The sequence below is a fragment of the Amblyomma maculatum genome, chromosome 9, assembly GCF_055883805.1.
Source record: "Amblyomma maculatum isolate TAMU_Amacu chromosome 9, ASM5588380v1, whole genome shotgun sequence".
Taxonomy (NCBI): Eukaryota; Metazoa; Arthropoda; class Arachnida; order Ixodida; family Ixodidae; genus Amblyomma; species Amblyomma maculatum.
Genome location: NC_139352.1, coordinates 103,240,207 through 103,260,141, shown reverse-complemented (window position 1 = coordinate 103,260,141; position 19,935 = coordinate 103,240,207). Strand labels below are relative to the sequence as shown.

The window sequence follows — 19,935 nt, the reverse complement described above, 5'->3', positions numbered from 1 at the left end:
CAACAGACAGTTCAATCGGCAGAGTTTATGACAACTAATGCCAGGAACAAAGACGGTAGGTCGAAAGCGTGAAAGGACGTTCAGTAAGAAGAAGAAAAAAAAAAAAAACGCTGTTGAGCATCTCTTCAGTTCAGTTCAGTCGTTCAGTTGTGTCCGACTCTTCGTGACCCTATGGACCATATCACGCCACGCTTTACGGTCTACAACTATCTTCCTAGCATCACATAACTTCATCTGCAGCGCCTCGAGGATGCCATCTAACAATCGCGTTTGCTGCCTACCCCTTCTCCGGTAACCCTCAACCTTTCCCAACATCAAAGCTTTCTCCAGCGACTCCTCTGTTCTCATCAGATGACCAAATTAGCTGAGCTTTAACTTTAGAATTTGACCCTTCAATGAGCATTCAGGGTTTATGGTCCACAATATCGACTGATTTGATCTTCTGGCAGTCCAAGGAACTCTCAAGAGCCTCTGCCAGCACCACAATTTAAACGCGTCAATTCTTCGACGGTCAGCCTTTTTCACAGTCCAACTCTGGCATCCATACATCATAACTGGAAAGACCATAGCTCGAGTTATACGGATCTTGGTTGGCAGTGTAATGTCTCTGCTCTTTACTAGGCGGTCAAGGCTAGCCATGGCTCTCTTTCCCAGAAGCAGCTAGGCGTCTCCTAATTCCATGGCTGCAGTCACCTTCCGGGGTAATCTTGGAGCCCAAGAAGAGAAAATCTGTCACGGCTTCCACTTCTTGTTCCTTGATGCTCCAGGACTTTATAGGGCAAGACGCCATTATCTTTGTCTTTTTAATGCTCAGTTTAAGCCCAAACTTCTCACTCTCTTCTTGTACGCGCATCAGAAGTCTTTTGCGTTCCACTTCACTTTCTGCCATTAAAGTGGTATCATCCACATATCTAAGGTTGTTGATACGTTTTCCAGCAATCTTCACTCCAGCTGAAGATTGCTGGAAAACGTATCAACAACCTTCTCTTGTGTGGTCCTAATCGGCAGAGTATCAAGCTCGAGCACCATATATCGTGGATTCCAATGCTGCCAGAAGCCTGAAACTGCTGACTTTTCTTAAGGTGAAATTATGTAATTATACGTCATATGTTGAATCATTTGACGTCAGAGTTGGGGTTATGTCTGATTCCCACGCGCGGTGATGACCCAGGCGGCCAATTTTGGAACAACATCAACTAAAAACGAATAATTGGCTGTGCTCCTTTGCTTAGAAACGCAAATAAATGTGGCTGCTCGATCTTCTCTCACTCCACATATACACACACATTTCTTCCTTCTGTAATCTAACGCAAACTACAGGAAAGATGGCGACTGGTGGCTGTTGCTTCAGTGAAATCTCAAGTCTTAACATTCGCAGATGTAAACTGAATCTTATGGTTAATTTTTTTTCTCTCCATACATGTTTTCTCTTCGCGCCTTCAGTTTTTGTAGTGTCATGTTTTCTTAGTCACTTCATACTGAAATAGCGCGCAGTGTTAAATGACATATATAAATGCCTGAAGATTCACCGCTTAGAGTAACAGAAAACAGGTATCTTAGGCTGGGACACAGTCTGAAGGGCTACGCTACTTCAACCTGGAGCAAGGTATTCGTAAACGAACTGCCCCCAAAAAATTAAGTAGTAATGAAAAAGACATGAAGCGACGATCTGAATCTTTTTGAGCCTTCTCGAATTTTAATGCCTCTCCTGCCCCCGATTCACAGTGTCAATATCAAAGAAACATGTCCTGTGCGAAACCGACAAAACAGACGTGACAAACGCGCTCCAAGACAGCCCTGCTTGGAAAACACATGGCTTTCCTTTCTTCCTTTCCTTCTTCTGCAAAAAAACTGCCGCCTGGGCCTCGGGAGAGTACTTGAATCCCACAGCATTGCTTGATTTTCTTTTCGTTTTCCGTACAATCCTTACTCCTAGGCGCAAACACCCAGATATGTTTCTTCAAGCAGCACGTATACACGCTCCCTACGGCAGCCCGGGGAATGAGAAAAAAAGCTCGGGCTTTTTGCGGTACGTGTTTTCCAGGTGCCACAACTCGTAAAATATTTAAGTCCTCAAAGCCCCTTTTCCCGAAGCGGGACGAAAAACCATTCTCGGGAGCGGCAACACGAGACCGACAGAACGAGCCCCTCCAGGAAACGTATGAGAAAAACAAAATGCCCAGCAATGCAACGGAAAAGTTTGCAAACTCGGCTGAAACGAAACGGGCTGGCGTCTCGTGCCCCACTGTTCCCCGCTGTTTTTTGTTTTTGTACCGAATCTAGCCGAGGTAAGGTACCCGCTAGGGGATACTAACCTGTCAAGCCGTTTCTTCACCTCCCTCGGCTTCCCCAAACTCCTTACTTCCTGATAGTGTACGCGATGTGCCCGGGATTGGCACACCTCGGTTTGCTCTCCGAAGATTGATGCCATACCCCGGATTATGAAATGGATGGCGAGAAAAGGAAAATCACGGAGCGCCCTCGGCCGGCGCTAGAAGCGGACATGCGCCAGCGTCTCCGACGCTGAACAAGCACACACAGACAGTTTGCGTGGTTTGGCTCTTTGTAAGTTTTCCCTTTGGAGATGCGACTGTAATGCGCTTTGAGTACAGGAAAGACAAACGATTGTGATGGATTTAACTGCCACGCTCACTGTAAATGTCGTTAGCGTTTAAATCCCATAACCTGGTAATCAATTTTCAGCTCCCGTTCTGGGGCGGCACGGACGTTCTATTAATGAGAGTGATAACCTGCGCTTGCACTCAGATAAAATGAAGTTTTTTACTTCAGTCGGCAGAAAAGTTTCTTTAGGACCACTTTTCTTGTTTAAAAGGCAGATGCTTGACATAAGTACTGCAAAGACTAAAAAGGCTGTGTCGCAGAAGTTTTTACATATTTAAGAACACTTATCCTCTATGACATTTGCGCTACTAGCCTTGGAATAAGAAAACAGTACTAAGTAGGTCCATGCTCATTTCGTTCATACGAAAACACCACTTCCTCTCCGCCCATTGTTTCAGGCATATTACGGCGTATGCCACTTAATAGAGGCTGTAATGTTGCGAATGATTTTTTATTACGTGGCAAAATCGTTCTATTAGTAACGTAATGGTTTAAAAGGTCTCTTGCAGTATATGTATTTAATCATGATAAGGTTTTTATTGCCACAAGTATAACAACCTTGTTGGAAAATCAATTCATTCAAATTGTAGCACTAATTGCTAAAGATCGCAAAATATATTTCTTGATAATTCTTCTTGTTAATTAGCTGAGCTTTTTTCTAATCTGGGTTTGGCATCCGGTATACACCTGCGTCATTACGCGAATTTTTATTGTCTTCGGCTCTTTTCAAAATTATAAAACACAGCTGTCTGTTTTATACTCGTAATCCACATTTTCTTAAATATCATGGCAGTTGCTTTATGTGTATTTCAGTAGCGTAATACTATTGCGGCTGAAATTCAGGATGCTTGTAACATTTATCCGAGACTTAACTTGGTGGGGTATTCCAAGGTTATGTGCTTTGGGAGCACATTCTGTTGTCGAAACAGAAGCAGGTGTGCGTTTAAGCGCAGTCCTGTTCCCTCCATCAAATGTACAGAGCACCTGACTGCCTCTCCAGGTCTCAACCTGTTTTGATGATTGACAAAAAACGTGTGCAGGGGATCATCGTTCCGGAGTAATTCATTAGTGAGAATCCTACATGGTAATCCACTCTAATTCTGTCCTAAACTAATATAAGCTACGCAGTGTGGCGACAATAAGTCAGATTCTTAGTTTATGCGTTTCTTCATCATAACCATTAAATGCTTGCGAATCTAAAGAGGGGAATCTACTTTAAATAAACTTCTTTTATTATGACACTCACAGCAGAGTATCTGCAAGCCGCGCATATCCCTCAGAATTACGCCCTATCAACATTTCCACACGGCCCTTGCAATAACATGGCCATCCGTCACGTCCAGAACTCTAGCATACTCATAATCTACGCGCTTGCACTTCCTTCTCGTGCGTCGTGGTACACTAGAGCCTTGGACGGAGGAGTAGAAATATGTGCGTTTTCACGAACTCAAGATGACGCGTTCTCGCCAACTCCATCCGCTGTATCGCCAACCAGTCGCTTAAGGACCATGAAAGCGCGATCCCCATTACCGCGTTTCTAGGGGCGTCAGGGTAGAGGTAAGAAAAGCAAAAATATCCCAATGCCGCGTGACTAGACGGGCGAGTCTCATAAAGTACTTCCTGGCCGGGCGCACATATTCGTATCGCGCCTTATTCCTCGTCATCCTTCATTCTAACTCCATCACTCGCATACTCCTGTGCTTCCAGACGAGTATAGTTGGGCGCAGATCGGGACCACCTTTTTGAACTGTGCTTAGGGAGGAACTGTCTCCCGAAACTTTCCCTAGTTTTAGTTCTTCCTCTGCTGCCAGGCTCCTATATCGTTCCTTTTTATTTTCTTTTTATCGTGTGCCACTTCGAGCGGCTATCTTCCCAGGACCAGCGTTAATGGAGGAGCTGGCGTACCTGCTCGCCACTGTAATAGACGCGCCCTCCATTAATCAGTGCTTCCGATTTCAATTCCTCCCCGCATCCACACGGAAACAGTGACAGTAACGGAAGGGAGACAAATATGCCAGCGCTAACCGGGCCGGTGCAAAAAGGGAGACATAGAGTATGGAAAAAGAAACCAGGCGTTAAGCGAGGAGTATGAAAACATGAGTTACCTTTTATCTTATGCGCGCCTTTCCTTTCGGTCGGTTAACATAATTATTTGTATTCACGCAGTATTCCCGACGAAGTCTATTGTTACAAACTATTGACGTTATACGCTGCTCTTTACTATAGCTTGACCAGCTATGCAGCTCTCTCTGCACTTCTTTGCACTTTTTTAGTACTCTCTCTGCATATCTGGCTAGAGGATGTGGCTCTGAATGCGGTAGACATTTAGTGAGTTACCGAACATTTCATGCGCCCCAAGCCAATAAGGGAGGAAAATCACCTTCGCTTACGCTATTGAGCACACTGCAAATTAACTTTATAAATTGTGGTTTTGAACACCGTGAAACGGCACACGTCTATAATGGACGCTGTAGAGCAGGGCTCCGCATCATATATTGTTCTCAGTTCGTTGAAATCGCGCATTTCACAGCCGCTTCTGTTTATTGGCCTTCATCATAATATGGCTGCTACAGTCAGAATCGAACCCAGAAACTTGCGAACAGCAGCGAACCTCTGAAGCAAAGGTCAAGTAACACGAGATGTTTAGAATGAATAACTGTAAAATGCACTAATGAGCACGAGCAACGATAGCTTCTAAACGAAATTTTACAATAAATATTCTAAACCACTTGCGCTCTCTCCGGCAGTACATGTCAGACTCGACTTGTGCTTTACTTCGCGAAATTTCGCTATCATAATTCAGTGTAGGTCGAATTGCTTATTGATAATTTGCAGACGTTCGTAATACTCCCCCTGCTTAATTGCTATAGCGTCTACACAAGGGAGAGCAGTGATCAGTTTATAATTGCGCTCTAGACTCAGACGTCTAGCAGCCGATATCACCATTAAAATTAACCATTCCGTGGGAGGTATAGTTTCTTTAAGAAAAGAAAAAAATGAAATGTCACGGTCTTGTAGTCTGATAGGAGGCGGGCCAATATCCCTGTCTCGTTGCGCATAGAGAAGAGTTTAGAGGTCCCATGGGGGGAAAAGTGAACAGATGTGGGCCGCAATCGTCTACCTGGAAGCAATGGCGATGACTGCGGGTAAGGCAGATATGTGGACAACATCGGAATTTGAGCCTAATCAGCAGCCATATTGATTGAAACGATCTTGCACTGCGGCACTGAAGGGCACATCAGGCTCTAGCATTCCATTTTCTGTCGCCCAACAACACAAGCTTTGTCATTTGTAGATCTGAATTCAGATAAACATAGTTTCACTCGTAGTTAAAAAGAATGACTGCGGCTGAGCTCGGCTAAGCCAGCTTATACAATCAAAATCGTTGTTATGCTTTGTTATGTTGTGTTGCTAAGCCAGGTTACATTTGCATAATTTTCACCATCATCACCATCGTCATCATCATCACCATTCGGACTAAACCCGCTGCAGGGTGAAGGCCTCTCCCATATTGCTCCAATTAACCCGTTCTTGTGCTAGCTGCATCCACATGACTCCTGCGAACTTCTTAACCTCAAAGACTGATAGATGACATAGTTTACCTTCTCAAAAATGAGAATACCATGCCTGTTTAAGCAATTAAAATGTCGACACTTGCGAGGCATCTTATATGCTGTCACCAGAAAAAATTAAAAAAAAAAAGCGGTTACACGGTGCGTGTTGATTTCTTTTTTATAACAGCAGTATTTACATGTAAATACTGCTGTTATCATGCATCTTCGCTGCTAACTTGAATGTCGTGTGCCGTTTATCAACGCTACACAACTTTCAAAACGTTGTCATAGCTAGAAAACAAATGGCACGGCGCACACGGTTTAAGGAACAACAAAAAGGGCTACGTACCTTCCTAAGAAAATGACACCAGTTTAGCTGGAGTATGTGATCATGTTTCTGTGGATCACACACACCGGTGCGGTCAATTTAAAATCAGTAAACAAGCTGCAGGTAGTCTAAATTAAAGAAGGAGTTGAATACTATATATAATGTATTTTTGAGAGACTTCTTTTTGAAAAGGAGAGTAGAATTAGATGATGCCTTACTTCACCTCCTTATTCTAGACTCTGGAATGCGAGCGGTGAATTATAAAGCGGTCAATATCGATAATATATTTTGTAACTAATTAACCTAACTTACGGAGGACACTGAGGCACCATTTGTTGCACACAGCGAGCGTCCTTGACTCTAATCATCACCCTCTGGACATTTGGCAGTACAATTGACTAAAATAAATAATGCAGGAAATCTTTGGATTGCCTCAACACGCTGTTTTAAGGTTCTTTCTAGTAAAAGTGTACAGTACTGAATCATAGCCTGCATTGTCACTTAGAATAACTGCTTATGTCAGTGCCTAAGGGCGCAGAAATGATCACTAGAGGCCCACCATTGGATTTAATGTCAGCCTAAATGTTTATTTTCAACAGATACTGTCCACTTGAATACCGCGTCAGGAAAGCTGGAAAGGCAGCCTGTAGGAGACCGGAATGGCAGCAGTGTGTAGAACATTAGAACACAGGAAATATTAGGCCAGTACGTACTTAGCACTTAACGTGTCAGAGAGGGAGGCATCTTGAAAACGTTACACAGAACATGTTTTCAAAGGCGTAATAAAGCTCTTCTGCGGCGTCTGTTGTAGAGTAGTATGCAGCAGAATTGAATGCTTAAGAAAAGTAAATATTAGGACGAATGACACAGCGGACATGTCAACCGGAAACCAGACTTGGAAAACAACATATTTAACAAGTCTGTTTAAAGCTTTCCATCACCAGGACGTGAAGCACAATGTTAAGAAGGAAGACAAAACGAAACAATGAAGCAATAGACGTATTTTGCGGAATTTGACATCATTGCGGCCTAAAAGTGGTTATAGGAAAAAATATAAGACATAAACCTCGGTTTGTGAACTGTTCCACAGGAGTGGTTCCCTTGATGGGAGGAAAGGTGTATGTCGACCGAACCGGCCGATGCTTCAATGAGCGATTGGGGACCATTCAAGAAATGTTAAGAATTTTATAGACAAGTACGCACATTTTGTTGTGCACATTAGTAATGGCAGTGGTAGCGCGGCCCGATTAAGTGAAACAACGATTCTCGGCAAAAACACTGATAAGACGGCACGTATCAGCCTGAACATTTTTCATATCAAGAAATATGGCAACAGATGCGTTAGTAAGCCTTGTTTATCGCTATTTAATGCTAAAGTGTGTTTTTTAGATGCGGCATAAATTTTGCACCCTTTGAATCTCTTGTTTTTGATTTCTCGTATTTTTCTAGCGTCGCTTGCTTGCGCGTGCGTTGTATGTAACTGGTTACCATCTCGATCTATGGCTCCTTTCCTGTCTCACCAACGCTTGTCTATATTGAGTGATGCGTTTCGGCAATAAAGATCAGTTGACAGTCAGCGCTTGTGTCTCGTCATTCGTCTATCTTTTGTGGTTGTGTGTGCTAGCTCTGTTTCAAAAATATATCCTACAGTCAAAATGAACCATCTCGCTACCCCGCCGGGGTGGCGCAGGGGTTACGGCGCTCGACTACTGTTCCGAAGGACGCGGGATCGAATCCCGACCTCGCCACCCGCTTTTCGATGGAGGCGAAAAGCAACGCGCTCGTGTGCTGTGCGATGTCAGTGCACGTTAAAGATCCCCAGGTGGTCGAAATTTGCGGAGTCCTCCACTACGGCGTCTCTCATAGCCTGAGTCGTTTTGGGACGTTAAACACCACAAACCAACCAACCATCTCGCTCAAAAAGAAGTGTTAACTAAAGTGGTTGCGCATTTATTTCCCTCGTGACACCAGCCTTTCTAATTGAAAAATTCTCACGAGATTTGTGATAACAAATTCTGGAGAGTGTTTGCCCGTCCAAATGGCATTTGCAGACAAAGTCCCACGGAATTCAGTAATATTTTTTCCTCAACTTCATAAGCTTTCATCTCGCGTGCCTCAAAGAGTGTCCTTTCTGCCTTTATTAGGTAATTAGCAATAACGACCTGACAGGTAATATTCAGTCTGGTACCATACTATTTGCTCTTTATTACATCATATGCAGCAAACCCAGCAATAGCGCTGAGTACTTGCTCCTCAACTGACATTCAAAGTGTGTAATATGGCGCCTTTCATGTTTTATTGCTTTCAATTCCGCAAAGTGTAAGTTCGTCACGTCCTCTCGCATACAGAACCATTGTCTATAACTAATAAACAAATAATATAGCTAATTATTTAATTTATTATAAACATATTTTGCCTCCAAAAAGAACTTTTTTTTTTTTTTCAGTGATTTGTGTGCCAGTGTCCAAGATTCTCAGTTAGTTGCAGGGAAAATTCTAAAATTAAGGAATAATGGGCAAGAATTATTTAGTATTGAACTTTTATCTGCTAGCAAACAGAATACCCTTTATATGCCTGTAATCACCATATTCAAAATATCGTACATACAATTAAATGCCTTTGAGAAAAGGGTAGCGCGGTTTTACACCTATGCTGAGTGCGATTCTAGCACAGGACAAATCAAACGTGACAGTACAATCGATTCGTTTAACAGGTGCTGCGTTGTTTTTTCGGCTCTGAAAATCATGTTTATTACAATATTTGCTGTTTTAAGGCAAAAACCTTTATAAGCTCGTGGTGAATAATCTCGCGTCTGCGAGATGTGTTCGCGAGATCTGTCAGCGAGACATCACAATAGGCTCTTATGTAGACTTAATTTCTCCTTTCATGAAGGTAGGCCTGCATTCTCACATGTCGAGGAGTAGAGTCCGGAGATTCCGATATCGGTGATGGCGAAGCCAAAGAAAACGAGTAATGAAATTCTAACAAGTACTAAAACATGAGAGATAGAGGAGGAAGACTGAAGAGGTAGAAGAGAAGAAGGAGGAAATGCTTTCACCAATAAGATTTTAAGCGAAGCTAAGTGCAATCCTGTACATTTTATGGCGAAAGCCTTTAATGGCTCATACGCCGTCCGGCGTCTAAGCCTGTTTCGCTATAGCTCCAATCAGATGACGTTAAATTAAACAATTAAACAAAACGCACATCATAGTTAGATTTGTCTACCGCGGGAAAGATAGTTAAAAATTCATGAATCCCGCCTCCATCGGCACTCGAATCTCCATCCCTTGGATCTCCAGCCGAGAGCTTTAACCACGCCCTGGATCGTGAAACCCAAGTCATAATTTTCCTTGTTTACATGGAGGATGACGGTAGCGATGACGGTGACGCTGGATTTAGTCATAATGACAATGATCGGATTAGAAATCATATAGACGGCGCATTTAGTTGATAATGATAATGGAAGCAAATGTGATTTTGGGTTAATAGACGAGGCGCACAGGAGAGAATGCAGATGCTTTTCATGGTTTTCTAGAGAAAAGTACGCTTACTCTTTTGAGCTGTTTTAATTCATATTTTCAATTTTTTATCCGAGTGCGCGTGTTCTTATCCTACCCATTTTGCATCCCTACGTCTAGATTTCATTTGAAACTCTAAATTTTATGTGTCAAAAATATCGTTTTATTTCGTAGTCTTCAGATTATGTATGAAGGACTATATAGCTTAAAAGAGTGCGTTGTTGGGCGAGTCGGTAAGACATTTCTTCTGCGCTTGTTGTGTACCTTTCTCGTCCTTGTTTTTTGTGTGCGCAGTATACCTTGGGGGGGGAAGGACTATATATTTTATAAGAAAATCCAAATAAATTGTTAAACAAATTTGAGGAATATTATCGAGATCTTAGCGATGTTTATAGCTCCCTAAAATCGGTGATGACAGTCACTTGTTGAAGCTCGGGAAAGTGAAAATAGAGAAAGGCACCATGCTACTTCCCAAGTCCAGTGCTGTTTCAATCGTTACAGCATAGCGCTTAGCGGCTCGATGTGACCGCTCCAGACGACTGGCAGCAGCTTTTGTGTCCGTTTCTGCACGAACAGATGCTCGGGCAGTAGTGAAGGCGAATGGGTTCTGTCATGCAGTGGATTCCCTGCGTATGACATGGGCTAAATCCCACACGAACGGAATACCAGGTCAAAACTTTTATTGACCGCACAACGAAAGGAGGGCTGCAGACTCTTGTTCTTGCGATGTTCCTCATGCCCCCGAAAATGAACTGATGAAGTTTAAACATAGAAGTGCAACACAAACGACTCGCGAAAGAGATCCGTGGTCGTAAGGCTGTACTTGACACGCTACATGCCGCTGGCCTTTGTTTTCATCTCTATCCAACCGAAAGCAACCGAAAAAAAAAAAGAAATTGTGAAACAGGTGTTGTTTTCTTTCTTGTGCCTCGCTTGGATACCAACCCGCCACAACTTGCCGAAATATCGGGAATCATGCTCGAATACGCAGCAAGCCCGCGCATCTAACGCAGACGGCCCGGGCTTTTACGTACAGTCTTTGTCAAAAGTGTAGAGCCCAAGGGGTCTGCTTCTGAGCCACTTCGTGCGGCTTGTAATGTATTTACAATGTTCCAAATTTCTTGAGCGTAAGAAGATTTTTTGCCCTACCCTCTTCTATGAGAAGGACCTCCACTAATGCTAAAGCAGCTCCACTACACGGCTCAGAAGTAGACCCCCCGGGCTCTTCACTTTTGACAAAGGCTGTACATCAAGAAAGTCACTGCTGTCGCGAGCGCCACCGCTCTTCCACAGACGTCACTGGCTAACGCTTGTATATAGATCAGTTGTCTTCATCGGATGCGACTGATGCGCCACGTTGCTGCTTTGCCTCTGTAGCAGCTGCCGCGATTACTACGTCACAGGCTTGCAAGATGACCTTGATGGCCAGCCATTGAAGTGCTCACTCAGTGTCAGTAAATGGCGTGCGCTCACCGCACTCTCCTCGCACTTTCTCCTATTGTCTTCGGTCCGCCTGCATGCGGATGATTAATATTGGCCGCCACTGGTACGCATAAGAGAGAGACTTAGCTCCAGTTATCTGTGAAATTCACAACCCATAACGATGCGTAGTGATGCGCCGTTATGCAGATTATTCACCGAAATCAATGGGGTCTGCACATGGTTGGTGGCTCTTGACAATTTGTTACGGTTTGAGTCTTTTCTCATAATATGCCAGTAAAGCTGATCAGCAATGATTGTAAGGAAACGGAGGTGCTAAGAAAGTGGAATATTGAACAGTCGCCGCTGCAGCTCAGTTAGTAGAGCACAGGAGATGATGTTTGGATAACGTGGGTGTGCATCCCACAGGCCGCATGTGGTTTTGTTTCTTCCATTGAGCCCATTATTTCCGCAATCACGTTATCATTTATTAAGCACCTGAAAAATTCTCCTATGCTTTGCTAGGTGTTACTGGCTTTGGCTCCTTCTGTGTTCTGTGTACGTTAGGTTCATGGCGCCTGCAAATAGATCTGGTGAAAAAGCAAGGCACCGAAAACAGCCTATGTTCACTGTTCCGTTGATTCCATTCGTACAAACGCATGGCACAAACATGGTGCAAAGTTGTGATGTGTACTTTAGTGCTCTCCTGGAGGCAAATTACGTACCTACCCTTCGATAAGACTGGGTAATTATGAAACGCATTCAGAATCAGCCCTACTTCACGGTGGTACGTGGAATCCTTTCGTAGCTAACCTCTATCTGCTGTTCTTTCTGTCGCGCGAACGGAATACGTTTGCATACAGTGTCGATACGCAATCACGGGCGGAATGTCCGTTGGGATTTTTTATGCAAATAGAATTAGGGTCGCTCCATTGTTGCCACAGATGTTTCTTCTTCGAGATTCTTTTTCTCTTCTTGCGTGTCCTTTATATTTCAAACGAGGCTGGAATACAAAGTGTGTGTTATAGGGTCACATCGTGCCGAGAGCGAACGTATTGTCAGCAGACAGTTTCCTTATTAAGGGATGTTTGAAAGCAGAAAAGGGAATTGAAAAAATGTGGCTTTCAAGTCACCAGCCTATTTGGTCGCGCTAGCTGAAATGGTAATAGTGATGAAGTTTATGTTGGTAGAGAAACGGAAAGAAAGGTTTCTCAGCTCGAATTGTGGATGTTTATCTACGTTCAGTATAGTTCGCACGCGATGTGCAGCGGGCTGTGAAAAAAAAACTGTTGAGATCACTGCTGCACCTCCATTGAGAGAATGCAGAAGCATTCTTTCTGGAAGAAAGAACAGATGGATAAAGAAGAAAAAGAGCCCTTCGGTTTGTGACCTCCCGCTATGACGTATGACCCCATGGAAGTTGGGTACCGCGTGACTCCCTTTGAACGTCAACATTACCCCCTTATTATTTAGGAGTCTGAATGACTGAATTGGGTCTTATTAATTAGCAAATTACTCCGCATGCACCAAATTTCCCCCCGGTGAGATGTTTTACTCCTCTCTCTAGTGCAATAATTCGTTTCCTTATAACTTGTTTCGTTTGAACGTAGTCTTACCGACAAACTTCAGGTGACCAGACCTTCAAAACACACCCGACTTGTGATTGAGTTAATTGGCTCTCATCAATAACTATTACTCCGCATGCCCGAATTTGTTTCCACAGCGAGAGTTTCCATGCTCTATCTAACGCAACCATTCGTTTTTTTTATCACTCGTTTTGTTTGAATGTACTCCTGCCGAGAAACGTGTGGTGTTGGAAACTGTTACCAGTTTGTTAATGATCATTAATAACGTAAGATCGAGCCATACTTTGTCTAACTGCCTATGTACGCACTAAGGTAGCTGCTTTTAATGGTTTGGTCTAAAATATTTTCAAAGGCACTGCAGATTCCGCACTAGAAAAATGCGAAAGCCTGAGCGTTGCTGCTGCTTACGGTACATCCGCGCCCCTCGAACAGCTTTTGCTAGCAAGGCAGGGGCCCGGGCCGCACTGCTGAAATTTTCTTTGATGCGTTTGTTGCAGTGTTATATATAATTATAGGCAGTGTTATATATAATTATAGTTTCTTTATAGGAAAGGAAAGGCGTAGCACCTGTCACACATTCTCAAGCAAGTGTGAGGTTGGACGGTTACACCGTCGCATGTGTCGCATGGCGATCGTTGGCGCGCGTTTGTTGGAGTGCTCGTTCAAGTGTGGGATTGGCGGTACGGCATCGCTCTTATCGCGTGGCGTTGTCATAGCCGCGTTGCATTCTGACACAAGCTGAAAGGGCCCCAAGCGGAGGCGACGCGTTCAAACTTTCTAGACCTGCTTTTTATCGCGCGACCACTTTCCCCTCCAACTTCCCATGACCCAATCCTAATTCCTATTTCCCATTACCCTACAACCCATCCCTTCCGCTACTTCCCAGGGGAGATACGTGGGGTCTCCCCGCGCCCGCTTCCTCGGCTGTGGGTCGCTTTAGTAGCACCTCCCTCTTTTATTTAATAACTTCCAACCAAAAACTTTTTTCTCATCGACCTATTCATTTATTTTTTGAATTGCGGAACTTTCTCTCCCCGCGATACATTAGTGGTGCGGGCGGAGTCTGACTTTGGACTCCATGTTACCTTATGTCTCCTCAGGACGTCATCGTGCCGCAACCCTCTCCCTTTACATCACGTTGTTTCTAGGATTTGCCATGCCGTCAGCGATGGTCTCCATGGTAACCGCTTTGGCTTGGCGCAGCGGGTTAACGAGCTCGGTTGGTGATCGGAGGGGTAGGAGTTAGATTGCCGTTAAGGATTATGTTTCCCAAAGGTTAAACCAAACCTGGCCATCATTTGACTGGCAGGTTGAGTGTGACGGGCGCGCACTAATGAGCCTATTAAGGCTTTAAGGCCACTTAACGTTTTACTTGGCGCCACTGAAGCGGTCGAGAATCACAATGTTCCCCTATATATTTTTTTACCTATGAAACAAGAATTAGATTTCATGGTGAACACTGTGACTATGGTCAGGACTGGGGCCTCAGGAAGATCAACGCCTAAAGTAGCGCCCCTCGTGGCGGAAAAGAAATTTAGTGTCGTAAAGACGTGTGCTTAGCTGTCAACTGCAATGTGCTACAATACGAGAATTAACTTTCTGATAATCACTCTAACGTTAATAAAAGCATCGCTAATGCACACCGAACGGTAGTAAAGGGTACCGCAGGAGCACGCGCGCAAAATACATCATATTAAAAACTGAAAATTCCACTTTGACTTTACCGGGAACGAAGTGGGGCGTATTGACTTCGACGCCCATTCCGTCGGCGCCGGCCGCCGACATTGGATTTTCTTTAAAACGCTATTTCTTTAAAATATGAAGTACAGGTGCCTTCAGAACCACTCATTGTTAAGATTGAGCGGCAGTGACACCGAGGCATATCATAACTCGTGGCACCTTCGTCAAATGACGTTGCCTTTGGGACCTAGACGGTGGCCTTAAGAGGGAGAATAAAAAACGAGAGGCGAAGTAGTACAAACGCAGGAGCAAGCGGAACTTTGCACATGCGAGCCAAAGTTCGCAAGCTATCAAACCGCTCTCTATCCGCGTTCAAAAAGCATTAAAACGCGATAAAAGACGAAATTGTATGCAATAATAAAATATAAAAGCTTTCAACTTATTTCAAAGCACGGCACTTAAAAGTATAAAAATAAAAGGTGAGAAGTAAAACCACGTCCACAGTCAGTCTTGGGGAGGGTGTGACAGGCAGCCAACTGTGGCATCCGTGATTAGCGTCGCAGAAGGAAAATGAAAAAAAAAAATAAGATCTACTGATTTTGATTTGAACTGATGTGGACAATACTGATCATAATTTCAAATGTTTGGACAACATGCAAATGAATGATTTGTAAAAAATAGAACTTGATTTGTGAATCCGGTTGAACACAGGTCACGCATCTAGAGCTGAAATGCTAGCGTGCTGTGCTTCTTTATGTCATCTATATAACTTGTGATATCTTTTTTTTTTTTTTTTTTGCATGAAGCTCTGAGAAAACCCCGCATAATCTTCTCCTTTTACACGCCGCTATGACTTATCGGCGGCTATGCGAACAGCAAAGTGAATGTACCGAATAAGGGCCCGAATTGGGAGCTGCAGTCAGGAGTCATTGATGTGAACAAAAATCGATCTTAAGTGTCTCCCACATTTTTTTTTCTCATTTGTAGTAAGTTATATGTCCACTTCAACAAATTTCAGTATTATTACTCACTAACCAACACCGCGTTTACAAAAATACATTCCGGCTGTTTTTCTTGATTTGTATTGATTTTGGCTTCCATGGAATGTATGTCATCGAGAGCCTTTGAGTTTTCTACTCTCGCCTCCTTAACATTAACAATGCATTCATCTTGCCTCATTATGATCGCTATAATGGGCGATTATATTGTTGATCTTAATGTGTAAGACGAGTGTGGTAATAAAACGTTATCACCATGTCCTCCTTCGTCTCTATTCTGATGCAGAGATCCAGCGTGTCCAGGGTCAAAACGGAAGCAGTGCTCGGTCTTCGCACGCCTGGGTTCCTTCGGGTCCTCTCATGGACATTCACAAGGGGCGCTCTGTAAAGCTCCAGGTCCGCGTGCTGGTGCCTGTCAAGGACCATCCCAACGTGAGTCATTCAAAGGCGTAACGCAGCTTGAAGCTCACATCGAAGAAGTTTTCAGGTCCGATACGAATCTGAACAGACGTGCAAAATGACTTACACTTAGGCCACTTGGCGCATCTTCATGTAACAAAATGAGAGTACCAGAAAGTGCTAAGGACGCGTACGCAAGAAGCGACCTTAGACGCGGGCGACGCCGGACAAGCACGACGCCATCGTCGCCCGTGTCAAACGTCTTTTCTTTTGCACGCATCTTTTGTACTTGCTGATACTCCCATTTTACTAACCTGAGCATTTTCTTAGAGTTTAATTCTATACATCCAGGAAAATATTATTCGGCCTCTAGATAGGTAATGTGTGCTGCTATGAGCATACCGCTTAATGTAGAGAGAGAGAGAGACAGAGAGAGAGAGAGAGAGGTAGCACGCGCAGCTGAGGAAATTCATAACCAGGCTCCTGACAGTACTAATCTCCTATGTAGGTGAGCAGCGAATCATTACATAAATAAAACCTACATTTGCTCAGGTCTGTTTTCTAGCTGTCGCCAACTCAGGAGTGCGGCCACAACGTTCAAACATGCGTGGTTTGCATTGTTTCTTGTGCGTGCTCTAAACGCTAATGAGAGTTCAACAATTAAATTATTATTGAGGCACGGCGTATGAATTTTTTTTAATCTACATTCGTGCACCCAGTTCAACTTCGTGGGCAAGCTACTCGGACCCAAAGGCAACTCGCTGAAGCGACTCCAGGAGGAAACGCAGACAAAGATGGCCATCCTGGGCAGAGGCTCCATGAGGGACAAAGCAAAGGCGAGTGTTGTTCCTTGACCTTGGGCATTATGCGCCTGTGTTTCCTGCATTCCAGTAGGGGAAGGAGTTCTCATAAAGGCTAGGTCGCTTACCGAGCCTTCTGGCACCTCTGTGTGTGTGTGTGTGTGTGTGTGTGTGTGTGTGTGTGTGTGTGTGTGTGTGTGTGTGTGTGTGTGTGTGTGTGTGTGTGTGTGTGTGTGTGTGTGTAGGTGTGTGTGTGTAGGTGTGTGTGTGTGTGTGTGTGTGTGTGTGTGTGTGTGTGTGTGTGTGTGTGTGTGTGTGTGTGCGTGCGTGCGTGCGTGCGTGCGTGCGTGCGTGCGTGCGTGTGTGTGCTACAGGTCCTGGAGGCCTGTTTCTTGTTATTTCAAGTAGCATGATCGAAACAGAGCTCATTTCCTGCACTCTAGAAGATTAATATTTGTCCACAAACCACAGTCTGTGTGTGTTGACTTCGCTCGCCGTTGTGTCCTTGGGTTGCAGTGTACACATTTAACGAATATGAACGCGATAATGATTTATGAAGTAGTAATATCTTACAATAAAATTGGAACGAATGGTACTTTCGAATTCCTCAGCGGTAAGCGTAAAGTTGAAGCAGCAGTTGCTACTTCACTACAGCAGTTACTACAACGTACAAGAGCCAGTTGAATGATGAATGCATGCATAAAGATTTACTCAGACAGAGAGCGTAGTCGCGTGCAACTGCGATGCCTGAAGTAGGGCACCAACGCAGCCGAAAACACGTTCTACTTGGTTAACTTAGCTAGACAGAGTATATACCTAAATACCTCAGCATTTGTGACACTGCTCCTAAGAGCGCAATGTGAGGACATACCCAGGTTGAAGTGCTTTTATTCTTTAAAAATTTATACCTCGATTATATGCGCACATTAAAGCTCCTTGCTTGAAGGAACACTCAGAACCAGTTTAAGGTCACTTGTAGCCTAAGATTACTGCATTGAATTAGAGCAAATAAGCTGGGACACTGGGTCTTTGAAACACCTGGGGTTCCTTTCAAAGCGCTTTTCTTTTGCTTTCGGTGAAGCGTACGCATTTACCACAAGGCTGGCCTGTCAGGCAGTCAAGTGTTCCGGCCAGGGTAATAATAACTCATGCGACACATCCAACCAACGCAGCTATATTCTCTCGCGGCGGCCTCCCCGGGAGTACACATTATCTGCTTCAGCGCCTTGTGAACAAGTCCTGGATGATTAATTCCACAAATGACTCAGAGAGGCTTATGCAGAATATATAGCTCTTTTTTCTAGACGAACGCTGAAGAAACGGGCTTGCATTGCTGAAGATCATGCATTTGGCTCGTGTATTTGGAATCGCGGAATGCTGGCACTTAGATACTTATCCTAATTATACGCTGTAGTGTTTAGTGCTCGCTTTTAAGGCTACCTCAGGTTACATTGGCTGCGAATAAATAATAGTGATAGCATTTTTAGAAATTTCGGTGGCACGTGAAGGAGTTTTAATGCCGAAGTCATATTCCACTGTAGGACAAAACTATGAGACTGTGGGAACCTTTCGACTTTGTTATAGCCGCGGCGAACTGTGCGGCAAGTTGCAATTCACGTGAGGGGAGAGAATAAAAAGGGGGGGGGGGGGTACTATTAATAACTGAGCGTCCTATACATAAGGAAACAAAGAAAATTTTCAGAATTCGTTGCTAAAATCTTCACATAAACTATCTATCGGCTGCAGTGTTTCAACCCTCTTTACGGTCATGCCGCGCGCGCGCTTATTACATGTTCTTCCTTATTTTCCTTAAACTGCAGAAGTTATTCTTGAGCTGGGTACGTCAAAGGCGTTTTTTCTCATGCTCGTCGTTCTCTTCGCGCTGTGCGAGTTACAAAATTCATACGCATCAGTTAAACGAACTTTGGATTCAGTTGCCGAAGCACCTTCAGAGCACATTCTCTCCATATCTTGGGTTTAGTGCTGAAACAGACTCCCTGAATCTCCATGAGGACGCTTTGTTGTCTGGACAAGATTGGGGTAACTTCCATGATTTGCAGTGTTTAGCGCGCGGAAGACGATAGCATCTACCACTGCTGTGACGCACTCTGTCAGTATGCAAGCGGAAAGTGATTCAAAAGTGTGGCTTGGAAGCTGGAGTGCGTTTTCACATACAAGCTTGGAGAGTAAGTGAGCCTCGGGGAAAGCACTCTCCTGTGCTTTGACTTCAGAATTAACGTAGACAAGCAAGAATTTCCTTTGGGACACTCCTTTGCATCAACAACGTAGTGATTGAGACATATATCCAAGCTATACAAGTACCACGGTCGCTCGATGGAAGCGCACTGCACCTAGTGCGCTTCCATCGAGCGGCCGTGCAAGTACGCGCCACATGGTACTTTCTCCCTGCTTCAGTGATGACCGTTTGCTACTTTCAAGACTGTGCCTGCCATTTCCGATGAGAATGAGACCGACTTGTATGCCTGGCACTTTCCGTCCACGCCTTCGTCCGCTACACGTTACCTAGCAGATGCATCGATCTGTAGTAGCCTGCACAATTCCTTCAAGTCGCTAAATATTCACAAGCCAAGTCGGCGGCTTTGAAGTCTTGCAGCCTTCTGGTACCGAGTGCTTCGCCTTATGTAGGGTAAAAAACACAAAGCGCGGCAACTTCAAAGACGCAGGAGTTGCGTGCTTGTCTTGTATTTTTCCCGTCGGCACGTTTTATGGGTAGATCTGTACTACTTTATCGCGTTGGTCATATAGATGTCAACCCATTAAGGGCTGTCTAGGCCTAAGCTTCAGGCGCTCGCAGGAAAATTCGGTTAAAGACTATAATTTTGCATAATTGAAATTAAAGCTAAGAAAGAAGAAACTCATAAAGTTAACCAATGCAGTAGGGTTCTACATCACTATCGTAAGCCTAACGTGAACATGTTAGAACTGTCCCAACAGAGCAGCGAAGATCTGGTAGTAGAACTGAACAAGCTTCCGAACGATCTTGTACTTCTTCGTGCTTCCGATTCACAGT

General features: G+C 44.2%; 1 protein-coding gene across 1 annotated transcript in view; it reads left to right on the top strand.

Moving 5' to 3' along the window:
* LOC146180075 (uncharacterized) overlaps positions 1-19,935 on the top strand; it is a 348,140-nt gene that overhangs the window by 246,839 nt on the left and 81,366 nt on the right. The window contains exons 2-3 of the mRNA XM_084579411.1: positions 15,992-16,137; positions 16,824-16,940. Of these exons, the coding sequence (XP_084435537.1) occupies positions 15,992-16,137; positions 16,824-16,940 (263 nt within the window). The remainder of the gene's footprint in view (positions 1-15,991; positions 16,138-16,823; positions 16,941-19,935) is intronic.